At 40.7% G+C, this 12539-nt stretch overlaps 1 protein-coding gene across 2 annotated transcripts; it reads right to left on the bottom strand.

Moving 5' to 3' along the window:
- Positions 1–868: 868 nt before the first annotated feature.
- Positions 869–11563, bottom strand: SGCB (sarcoglycan beta). 2 transcript variants are annotated; one of them, XM_073342073.2, is made up of 6 exons: positions 10728–11248; positions 7288–7497; positions 5830–6015; positions 5508–5699; positions 3531–3662; positions 869–2854 (listed from the first exon to the last, which is right to left on the bottom strand). In XM_073342073.2, the coding sequence occupies exons 2-6, from the start codon at positions 7465–7467 to the stop codon at positions 2654–2656; spliced, it is 891 nt and encodes a 296-aa protein (XP_073198174.1). In that variant the 5' UTR covers positions 7468–7497; positions 10728–11248; the 3' UTR covers positions 869–2653. The 2 variants fall into 2 exon arrangements, with proteins under 2 accessions (XP_073198174.1, XP_073198173.2); XM_073342072.2 differs by lacking the exon at positions 10728–11248 and adding an exon at positions 11261–11563 and having other exon boundaries at positions 870–2854.
- Positions 11564–12539: the final 976 nt, after the last annotated feature.

Raw genomic sequence — 12539 nt, 5'->3', positions numbered from 1 at the left:
ATGAAAAGATGGGAATTGCCTTACCAAGTTGGGGGTCAGTGCTAACGAGGTCAACTCAGTTAGGGTGGAAGTGGCCCATTCCCAACAGTTGACAAGGTGTGAGTATCAACAGAGGGAAAATTATTTTTTGTAGTGACCCAGCCACTCCCAGTCTTTAATTTGAGGGTGTCAAGTTTGCAAATTAATTCCAGTTCCGCAGTTTCTCGTTAAAGTCTGTTTTTGAAGTTTTTTTCTTGAAGAATGGCCACTTTTAAGTCTGTTATTGAGTGTCCAGAGAGCCTGAAGTGCTCCCCTACTGGTTTTTGAATGTTACAATTCTTGACTTCTGATTTGTGTCCATTTATTATTTTGCGTAGAGACTGTCCGGTTTGGCTAAAGTACATGGCAGTGGAGCATTGCTGGCACATGATGGCATATATCACATTGGCAGATGTGCAGGTGAATGAGCCCTTGATGGTGTGGCTGATGTTTTTAGGTCCTATGATGGTGTCCCTTGAATAGATATGCAGACAGATTTGGCAACAGGGTTTGTTGTAGGGCTAGGTTCCTGGGTTAGTGTTTTTGTTGTGTGGTGTATAGTTGCTGGTGAGTATTTGCTTCAGGTTGGGGGTGCTGTCTGTAAGCGAGGACTGGCCTGTCTCCCAAGGTCTGCGAGAGTGAGGGATCCTCATTCAGGATAGGTTGTAGATCCTTGATGATGCACTGGAGAGGTTTCCCTTTGTTGATATTCACCCCTTCTTGTCAACTGTTGGGAATGGGCCACTTCTACCCTAATTGAATTGGCCTCATTAGCACTGATCCCCCACTTGGTAAGGCAACTCCCATCTTTTCATGTGGTGTATATTTATATCTGCTTACTGTATTTTCCACTCCACGCATCTGATGAAGTGGGTTATATCCCACAAAAGCTTATGTCCAAATAAATTTGTTAGTCTCTAAGGTAACAAGTATAAAAGCCTTATAATTAGCAAGTTTATTTTTTACACTGGAATACATGATTCTCTCTCCAAAAACAGTTAAGAGGGTTTTAATAAAAGCTGCCATCATTCTCAAAGTGCAAAGGTTTCATTAAGACCCCAATTCATCACAATACGTAAGAACTTGCATTAACTTTTAAGCATGTATTCTCATAATGTAAAATTTAGGCAGATGCTTCCATACAATGCAGAATTGGGACCTAGATTACGGTCACAATTATAACTACAGAACATCTGCTCAATTTCGAATTTAAATACCAGTTTACTTAGTAACAAATTTATTATATTTCTAGTCATTATAAATAGCTACACTTTTTTTTTTATTTAGAAAAGTAATGGTCTCAATCACTATGGCCTACAATAGTGTTATTACAGTGTTTTGAATCCTCACCTGTAGAATACCATAGAATATTTTTTATTAAGGTACCCAAGAAAAAACTGTGTAAATAAAAATAAAAAATGGGTTTTCAAAGTAGAAGACAAGCTTCTAAATATCAAAGCAGATACAATACAATAGTTGACTGTCCCAGTTCCACCTAAAATGTTGGGCACAGATTTTTCTTAATGTCTTCTTAAAGATCAAATAAGTCAACATATGCTTTTCTCTAATTAATTGAAAATAATCAAAAGAAAATTGTCAAGAGTTCATATTAATATTCCAACAGTCAATATTTATCAACTGCAAAAAAAAACTGAAGCAATTTGAATAAAGATTTCACTGCATTTACAGGGCTATAGTTTTGAAAGCTAGCCTCTGTTTTTGCATCCAAATAGTGAGTATGGCTATTTGGAGATGGAGAAAAGGTTACTTGGATGTCAGGTACAGATTGTCTCTACAAAGCAGTTACTTAGATGACGGACCTTTATTGCACTCTAAGTAATTACTGGTGCAAAAATGAAGGTCTGGTTGAGGGTGGGCTGAAAATCAGCATATAACACATATATATAAAAGAAGCTAGTTTGCCTTTTGGCCCCTTCCGGTAGGGTTTATCTCTAACGAACTGGAAAGATCCTTCCCAATTGTTCCTTTGTGGTTGGTTTCCTGTTACTGCCACAAAGCACGGCTCCAATGAAGCCTATGCTGCCAGCGCCTCCCTCTTACCAGTTACCGCAAAGTCCGCTTCTTACAGAATGATCTGCGCAACCAAAAAGAGGCTCTGTGGAACAAGTAACAGAGCTGCAAACTGTATTGCTTTATCCAAGGAATCTCTGCAGAGCCCAAGGTGGAAAAATGTGCATCCTCCCAACTCTACACCTCACTCCATGCAGATTCCAGCAACTTCTCAGAGTTCTGAGGTGAGAGGAAGTAAAACAGCACTTCAGAGGCAAGGAGTTGAGGACTCTTTGCAGGAGGTGCTCAGCATCTTGTAGGATCAATCCCCCAGTAAATCTCTCTTACTGGCCTCAATTCAGCAAGGTACTTGATCAAGTGTGTATGTTGAAGCATGTGCTTAAGTATCTTGCTAAATCAGACCCATTATTATGGTAAATACTCTATTGTAAATACTGAAATTATGCAACAGACATAATACTGCTGTGCTAAAAATGTTAGTAATAAATATTATAATAAACTGTTGTGTAAACAGAAATAATTGGCATGCAATTGTTTTATACACACAAATGTAAAAACGTAAATGAACTCTCTTCATGACTGCTCTTGTCCCAGTACTTTGCGTTTAGTGTATGGTTCCACAAGGGTTGACTGAGGTTTGACAACCCATGTTGCGGGTCTTCACTTCAACTCGGAATAGAGTTCCATCTGCACACATACAGAGCTTGTAGCGCAGCCAGTCAACGTTATTAAACTTTTCCCCATAAGAACTTGGAAGTCGAGATGTGCTGACCATCACAGTTCCATTTAAGATAATGCTGTTTTCCTAATAAAAGAATAATTATACAATTTATCACTGAATAGAAGTAGGATATTTATTTCCAAAAGAATGTAAATGAATAGCTTATTTTCAAAGCTACCCTAAAGATAATAAAAGAAAGGTTATTAATTTTGTTTATATTTTAAGTCTTTGCATAAGAACTTTATTTAAAAAAAATTACGAGTGAACGTAGTGCTCATACATCTCAGTTCTGACCCGCAGCATACCTTGCTATTCCACTCATAGGCCAATACCGAGCACACTACTCATTTTGTGGTAGTTAGATGTGTGATGCACAATACAATGAGCCCACCAAGCTTATCTTCACTTGTGAACCAGAACAAACCAGACTTTAAACATCAATCTTCTAAAATCTAATATTTTTCCCTTTAACCTCTTCTCCACTTCAGATTGTCCACATCATTAACATAACATCAAAAAGCATACAGTATGAAATAATTACTAACTCAAAGTTTTTCAGTCACTATTTCAAAAGATGAATAATTAAATTATTACATTTGCTTTTATAATGCTACAATTAATTGAACTGCTACTAAACTATATTTTTATCCTGAATTTACAGATTTGAATCCATCCAAAAAAATGAGAGAGCCTAATTTTTCTTCTTCTTCGTTTTAACATGGAGCTATTAGAAATAATTTTGTCAATATAAAATACTTACTGCCTTTAGTTCCATATCACCATGCATACGAAACTCAATGGTTTTGCCCATGATGAAAACACCTTCATTTCCACGAACAATGGCACGTCCGTCAACCTTTATATTTAGGTCACTGGTAGCATTGCTGGTAATCTTAAAGGGAAAAAATATGCAAGAAGAATGAAATAATGGTAAACAGAGTTTTAAAAGTTCCATTTTTGCTTGTCTTTAAGTAATTTTGTTAAATTAGTTCCCTAAATAATAGCCACACTGCTAAAAATTTGAATATAACACAGTCAATGCATGTTGCATATCCCTTTCCCTATGCCTTTAAAGTTTCTACAATTTTTTACTGCTCTGAACAATGAGTCATGACTAGAAACAAGGATCTTGGAAAATTTCTGTGTCACAGTAAAAAGTTTAATTATCTAGACTGTCAGCTAACTTACACTTGCACATCACTTGGCTAGGATTAAGTACAGCCATACCTGCAGATGCTCTGGCAAACAAAGCATCTTGCAGCCCGCCAGAGGCTTACCCTGAACAAGCTGTGAACCAAGTTTGGGAACTGCTGTGCTAGAGAATTTAGAGGAACATATAAGTTGTTTAGGTGCCAAATTTAACCTACCTTATAAGTCTCTCTTATTCTGAAAAGTAATTATATGAAAATGATTCCTCCTTACCCATCAGATTTGTTCCTTGTGTGTATTCAGAGTTAAATCTGTTTACTTAGGTACAAAAATAAGTTTACTTTTTATTCCTGTTAGTTCTGCAGCGTAAACATCACTGAGAGAGTGAGTTGGATTCTATTCCTTCTTGTACGTCATCAACAGAATTGTTCACTAAATTCTAAGTACACAGCCAGTTATCTGTGTAAACCTACTGAAGGCAATGGTGTTGTATAGTTGTGACTAAGGGCTTGGCTACACTTACATTTTATAGCACTCTAACTTGCTTGCTCAGGGGGGTGAAAAATCACCCCCCTGAGCGCAAGTCAGAGTGCTTTAAAGTGCTAGTGTAAACAGGCTCTGAGCGCTGGGAGCTGCACTTCCAGCACTCGGAGCTAATCCCCTCGTGGAGGTGGATTACCAGGAGAGCTGGGAGAGCGCTCCCCCAGTGCTTGCGCGCAACCACGCTTGCACTTCAAAGTGCTGCCGTGGGAGCGCTCCCGCAACAGCGCTTTGAAGTTTCCAGTGTAGCCAGGCCCTAAGGTCTTAATGTGGCCTGAAGAATCTTTATTACAGATGGTGATGTGGAAGAAAAACCTCAGAGCTTGATTTTCAGATCCCATGTTGAATTTGTAATGCTGGCAGCTGGAAAACATCATCTTTTTTACTAATAAATGGGGCACATTTGATCTGGAAGTCAATCTAACAAACATGGAACCCTGCAATGCCATTCACTTTTCAGTTTAACTGCACATAAAAAATTGTTATCATGTGCTGGATAATGTCATCTGATTATTACAAATCTATTGCCAAGGAAAAGAAAGCAATAGGCACAGGTTGTGTGTACTCACGTGTGCGTGTGGTATTTTTAAAGAATTGAGTTTTTTTTAAAAAAATCTGAATTCTCCACAACCTCTGAACAGTAATAATTATACAACAAGCTATTTCTGGACCAGTTAGCTGTAAAAATCAATAATGCTGGTGCATGATCAAACAGGAAAACTCCAATGGCAAACAGAAAAATAAATTTGGGTATTCTGGTCCTGATATGTTAGGATGGTTAGTTAAAGCATTTTATTTTATTTTAACTTATTCTCTTACTTGCAACAGTGTACCACAAAAAGAACATAACTTTATTACAACTTTTCTTCAGGATTTTACTGTTTACATTTTGCAACAGTTACTTCATGTCAAAATACTTTTTTGGTTATACTTCTGTATTTACTTGAATATGTCACAACACAAACTGCATTCCTACTTTGCAATAACAAACAATTCCATAATTAGCCTTTATATAAAAGAAAAAGTGAGCTATTAAAATAGCTCATACCCTCTCCGTAGATGCCTTCTGTACATTCAAAATTTTCACTCCATTTGGCAAATGAAACTCATGAGTCTCATAGTCTGTGCTGAACAAAGTATTGTGTGTCCTTGGGTCAATAAATTCCATACCAATATCACTGGTAATGGAGGTTTTGTCCTTTTCCACACTAAGTTTTGTTGTTCCTTGCTGAAATACAATCTGCGGAAACAAATCATTAAAATTATTTTAAAACATGACAAAAACATTTTTACTATAGTTATGATTAATAATAATAATGCAATTCCCCCATATTGTTTACCATATATGTTCAGCTCATGATGTAACTTACAGGCTGGTTATTTCCAGTGATAACCAAATCTTCATTACGCCTGCCTCCTACTGTACTTTTATATAATGGATGTATAACTCCCATGTCGGATACTTGTTTAAATCGCAGTAAGCCACTCTCATGAAACTCCATGCTGTCACAACCATTGGGCCCAATACGAATCACAGCCCAGATGACAAGTGTGATCTAAAACAGTAACACAAGCATAGTTTCATATTTATTTTAATACTACAGATGCAGGAAAACAGAGTGGTCAAAATACTTTTTTTAAAAGGAGCGTTTAATTAGTTATTACATTTAAAATAACCACAAGCATACAAATGATTTAAGTACTAGAGATTTTTACAATGGGTGTGTGAAAGGAAGTTTGTTTTAAAGAAACTATTTTCCTTTGCTTTACTATGTTTATGCTTTCTTTCCACTGAAAACACAGAAATGCAGTTAATCACAATATATGGTTATTTTTAACCCATCTCAAATATGATCTAAAATAGTTTGTAAAATATTATAAAAACCTACATTCTCCCTACACTTGAACACTCTGAAATTAAGTAATGTGGATGATGGCTTGAGACATCTTCCTGTTTGAGATACTGGCTGTATTCTAAGCTAAATAAACTCAGCGTGAAAGGTGTTTGTTAACCCAGTCTTGAGTTAAAAAAAAGGACCCTTCAGTGTTGATGGTATACTGAAATGCCTAACTATGAGGAGATGAGACGCAAAGGTGGGTATTAAAATAGTGAATTGCAGTAGCAAATCAGAGTGCAAATTGTACAGGATGAATTCTGAAAACTAATATACAGTTCAGTTAGTAACTATACAACATTCCTGTGATCTGATGGGTTGAGAGCACTTCATTGCATACATTAATTCAGAATAATTGTATTGAACGTTGCACTGGTAATAATTTGCATTGTTTGTCATGTACAGCTCTGGGAGTGGAAATAATCAGAAGATTCCTGTTCCTGATTAATATTAGGGGCATAGGCTTGGTTGTGGTCTTGATACATGTGGCCTCTTAGATGAGAGAATGTAAAAATAAGATTTAGCGTTTAAGCTCTTCGTGGAAGGAACTGTCTTTTTAATCTCTGTAGAACATCTTGCAATGTTATAATGCTATTTTTAATAACAACAGAGAACTTTGGGAAGGAATGGAGGAAAAAATCATTGGTCTGATTAGTCATACTAAGGAAAAGACAAGGAAAAAAAAAAAGATTGGGGACTTCTTGCTAATAAAAACCCCACAATAAAACACCTTGAAATAATCTTTTTGAGACTAAAAATAAGCAGGAAATGTAGGGAAAAAATTAAAGTAATCCCCCTTAATACACTTTAAGATTGTGCTTTCCAAAGTATTCTGATCTATGCTGGAGAAAGTTTATATTTATTTAGTAAATACTCAATAAAAAGTAAAACAAGCATGCCCAAACTCACTTGCAGCCTAAGTATTATACTCACAATCAAATTGATGACAGCCAAAATAAAAAGGAGAACAATCACACAAATAGCCAAGTTGCCTTTCCTGCCCCGTAAGCCTGTTTTATGGAGACGGTCTTCATCAATTGGGATATATCCAGCCTTAAAGTTACTGTTGTGTTCTTTATTAATGTTTCTCCGCTCCACAGCCTTCTCACGCATAGACTTCTTCACAGGGCCATTAGAACTTTGCTACAGCATGACACAAAGCATGGGTAAATGGTTATTTTACAGGTAATCAAAATTTATAACAAAAGTAAGAGTTTGAACCAGTGGAATATTTGTCTGCTATCCCAACGTTTAGTTTATCTATTTTTAAGTAACACCACTACAGAGGCACTTTAAAACCAATTAAATTAAATTTAAAACCATTTTGTGCATAGTCAGTTTTCTCTGTTTCTGGGGGTCTTTCGCTTCAGGAAAAGGGAAGAGAAAAAACATTGTAAAACCACAAAAAACTAGTAGGGAAACTCGTGGGCATGTATAACTAAAAATAGTTTTAACTTACTGTTTTGAACTGACTAGATCTCAAGGTGACAGTATCACTTTCATTGATATTACTGGAGGGCAAATTAACAGGTAGGGAATACTTTCATATAAAGTATTCTCAGGGATAGAAAGTGGAAGGGTTATAAGACTCCCATATTTTTAGAGCTTTGTACAAAACCTTATGGTACCTTGTTCTTTCTCCCTATTTTTCTTCTCTTTCAATACAGCAAGATGCTATTTTGAGGTCTAATCCTGCAAACATTCTGCAGATCAATTTTACTCACATGCAAGTCTAACTTAAACATAATAAATGTTTTACTCCCAGGGGCATTCTGCACCAAAAATATAAAAATTCCGCACACAATATTTTAAAATTCTACAAATTTTATTTGGCATAATAAAACTACATAATCACACCAGTTTCAATTATTTTGGTAATTTATTTCAAAATACTTGTCTGCAAATATGTCTGTAACACTACAGACACACACACAGAAATTCCCCCAGGAGTAGAGAGTTAGAGAAACCCCTATGACAACCCTATTCCTGTTCTCTGCCTCCCTCCTCACCCCCCTCCAGAGCCCAGCTGGAGGTGAGGGGGGGGGGGGAAATCAGATGCTCACAACCCCTCCCCCCCCCCCGAGCCCAGCCACAGTGCCCCCAGCCAATACACCCACACCCTCTCCCCTCCAGAGCCCAGTCATGGGGACCCCCAGCCCAGTTACCCGCAGAGCCCAGTCGTGGGCCTCCCCCTTGCCCAGATACCCACACCTCTACCCCCCAGAGCCCAGCCATGCCCACTCCCCCCCAGCCCAGACACCTGTCCCCCTCCGCCCCAGAGTCCAGGGATCCAGAGGGAGAAACAGCTTGATGCTTGGTCCCAGGTTTGCATGGAGTTTCCTGCAAGCCACTGTCTCCTTCTCTCAGAGCGTTCTGGGAACTGCAGCTGCTAGGAACCCTCTAGCTCCCTCTCCCTCCCTCCAGCAGTGTCTTCTATGTGTGAGCTGAGCTCTGCTGGGTCCAGCGCATTTCTGTGGGGGAAAGGAAATTCTGCATGCACAATGTTAATTTCTGCAAAATTCTGCATTGCGCAGTGGCACAAAATTCTCCCAAGAATAATGTTGCAAGACTGGGCACATAGTGACTCCTTTCTCTCTTCAGGCCACATCTAATGTTACTTCCATGGATGATGAACTATGAGAGTATATCTCTCCCCCCCCCATCCCCTTTTCCTCTCAGAGACAGATGATGACACTCCTTTGATCATTTTAGCCTCCACTACTCTGAGCGAGAATTCAGATAACTAGACTGAAAACCCAGCCTAAGTCATATTTAAACACTGTCAACAAACCATCACACTAGAACAAATTAAATAAAATGAAGCATATGATCACAATTCTATTTACAATAAACTACACAGCTGTATACTGATTTATCAAGTGAGAGATTGAAAAAGACATTTACTCCTATGTTGAGATGTTACAACAAATGTACATTTTATTAACAAAATTCAGACTATGTGAATAGGAAAACCGCTTTTTCCTATTATATAAATATACAGACACTGTTCCTATACGTGAATCTGTATTCCAATGTACATTTTTAATGAAAGCGGCGAAGAGTCCTGTGGCACCTTATAGACTAACAGATGTATTGGAGCATAAGATTTTGTGGGTGAATACCCACTTCAGATGTATGAAGAGTATTTCAATATTTTGAATGAGTATCTAAATTTCTGTCAAAAGAAAAGGAGTACTTGTGGCACCTTAGAGACTAACCAATTTATTTGAGCATGAGCTTTCGTGAGCTCATGCTCAAATAAATTGGTTAGTCTCTAAGGTGCCACAAGTACTCCTTTTCTTTTTGCGAATACAGACTAACACGGCTGTTACTCTGAAACCTAAATTTCTGTCATTTACCCCTACCAACAGCTAGCACTATATATAACAAAGTTCTATTATAGCATAGCAAAAAGCGATGTTTTTTCTTGGCTGCACATATTGTGACTGGTCATCCTTAATTTTTCAAACAAATGTAATGTGAGAGGCTTGATACAAAATGTAGTTCTTTCACTACACTTTTAATCAGTCTTGCCTGTGCAAGTAGATGCGGGGCCTTAGAAAACACAGTAATACAGCTTGCACAATGATAATTAAAACTTTTCAAAGAATCAAGATCAATTAAAAATAGAAATTAAAAATTAGTAGTCCTTTGAAGAATATCTGATTACAAACTGGAGTCCCTTTATAATAAATCTTGTATCTCTAATATTTTTAGATGTATTTAAACAAGCAGGTGCGGGGGGAGTGTTCAAAAACCTTCCAGGCCTTTACACATAATAAAGAAGCAAAAATACCATTTAAAAAAACAAAACACTGTTGCCAACTGCAAGCACTCAAAAGAATCAGGTCCTGTAAAATCATGACATTTAAAAAATCTAATGATTTTTAAGCCAATCATTTTTCATTTCATTATTTTATTTGTCTTCTGAGTTCAGGTTTCCAAACTATTCTCTGAAACCATAAGGACTAGAAATTTAGTTTAAAAAGAAAAAAAGCTGAGATGCTCAAGAAATCATTGGACTCCAGAAGCTTGGGCTTTTAATGAAAACCCCAGATATGGCAAGTTTGCTCCTGTTATAACCCTCCTGATCCCAGGATATGAGAGAGAGGTCGCGGTTTTCAAGGTTGAAAGGCAAACTTGTCCCTTCCATCAACAGGAAGATGGTCCAGAAAAAGATTTTACCTCACCCACCCTCACAACTCTGAAACATTTTCAGATCATCTTGAAAGGAAAAGGCAACTGTGAAAGGGTTTGCTTGCAATGAAATTCAGCATAAATCAGGCACTATGCATTTTTGTTTGATTTTACTACTTGAGTAACAGAAAATCAATGTGCAAAGAAAAACAACCCCCCCACACACACCCACTCACAAAACACAATCTCGCCACCACCCATTCATCAAACGCCACGGGCAGCAACTTTAAATACAGACAACTGTCTCGGCTCTAATTAGCTTCTCCCCCCAGCAGGGAAGAGCAGGTTTTCGTGAGCCCAGCCCTGGGGGAGGGGAGAGCACGGTGCAGACGGGTTTCGGCGCAGAGCGGGGCCACAGGCTCTTCGGAACGCTGCGGGGCTCTCGCGGCCCGCGGGCAGAGGAGGGGCTGGCTGGAGTCCGGCCTGGGGCAGGCTCGGGGCCCGGCGCTCCTCTGCGGGCCACGGAGCAGGCTCCCCTGGGGCTGTTTATGCCGCTGGTGTCCCCGCCGGTTCGCACGGCCGGGCTGAGAGCTCGGGTCCCTAAGGAGCCACGGCTGGGGGCGGTGCCGGCACAGCGGCCTGGGAGGGGCTCGTCCGCGGCCGCTTTCCCTGGGGCCCGGGCGCCGCTGGGGCTGTTCCGCCTATGGCGAGGGAGCCCTGGAGGCGGCTGCCCCCCGCGCGCCCCGCCGTGTGGGGAGCGGGCACAGACCTGCTCCGAGGCGGCAGCTCCCGCCGCCGCCGCCGCCATCTTCTTCTCCTGCCGCTGTTCTGTTGCTGTCCCGCCCAGGCGGGGGGAGACTAGCGCCGCGCCAGCCGCCTGTCGCCGCTCCCTGTCCTGGGCTCGGCGCCTCCCGCCGGGCTGGGCACCCCGCGCTGCTCATGTCCGGCCTGAACTCTAGGGGGCAGGGTCGGGAATTCACCCTGCGGCTCCCCTGGGACTCTCAGAAGAGCCCCGCTCGGCGTGACCCTGGCCCAGAGCAGCCTCAGCCTGGCGGCGAGTGTGTGGATGAGTCTGGCACACACCCAGGCACCCTGAAATGCAGGCCCCGGGCCAGTGACAGGGAAGACGCATGAGCTTGTGGCGAAGGTCTTGTGGCGATTGGGAGTCAGGAAGTCTGGGCCTAGTTCCTTGGTCTGCTACAGACATTGGGCCACTTTCCCTCTTTGAGGCTCAGTTTCTCAGGAGTAACCTGAAGAGAATGATATTTCTTGAAGTAGTGTCCACCTCAGGTGCCCGTGCGTCCCTGCACTGCAGATGGGAGATTTGCTGTGGCAGTGCTGGCTTGGGGCCTGCCTGCGCAGCGGGTATCTCGCCGTTGGTGCCTCATGCCGCACGACCCGTGCACGACTCGACCCATTGAGTTCCTTCCCCACCGTCCTCGGCTGTAGATGGAGCTCAGTGGCAGTGCTGCCTCTTTGTTTTTTCTCTCTGTAGCAATATTTAGATTTGTTGTAGTTTAGTAAGTCTAGTTTACTTACTTGGATACTGTTCTTTCAAAAAAAATTAATTGCTATCATTCCCACTCTTTCTCTGTTGGGAAACTTTTAATGGCCACGATGCCTGGCTCGCCCGGGTTTATATGCTGGGACTTGTGCTGTGAGGCGATGCCTGTCTCAGAGAGCCACTCGTGTGTCTGTTGTTTGGGGGAGACTCATCCCTCAACATTGTGTGTGCTGTACAACCTTGTAAGCCAGGGCATGGCATGACAGAGATCATAGAATCATAGGACTGGAAGTTGATCTCGAGAGGTCATCTAGTCCAGTCCCCTGCACTTATGGCAGGACTATATTATCTAGACCATTCCTGGCAGGTGTTTTGTCTAACCGGCTCTTAAAAATCTCCAATGATGGAGATTCCACCACCTCCCTAGGCAATTTATTCCAGTGCTTAACCACCCTGACAGGAAGTTTTCCCTAATCTCCAACCTAAACCACCCTTGCTGCAATTTAAGCCCATTGCTTCTTGTCCTATCCTCAGAGGTTAAGAA

This window comes from Lepidochelys kempii, chromosome 4, assembly GCF_965140285.1.
Source record: "Lepidochelys kempii isolate rLepKem1 chromosome 4, rLepKem1.hap1, whole genome shotgun sequence".
NCBI classification, from domain to species: Eukaryota; Metazoa; Chordata; order Testudines; family Cheloniidae; genus Lepidochelys; species Lepidochelys kempii.
This window is presented reverse-complemented; position numbering and strand designations above follow the sequence as displayed.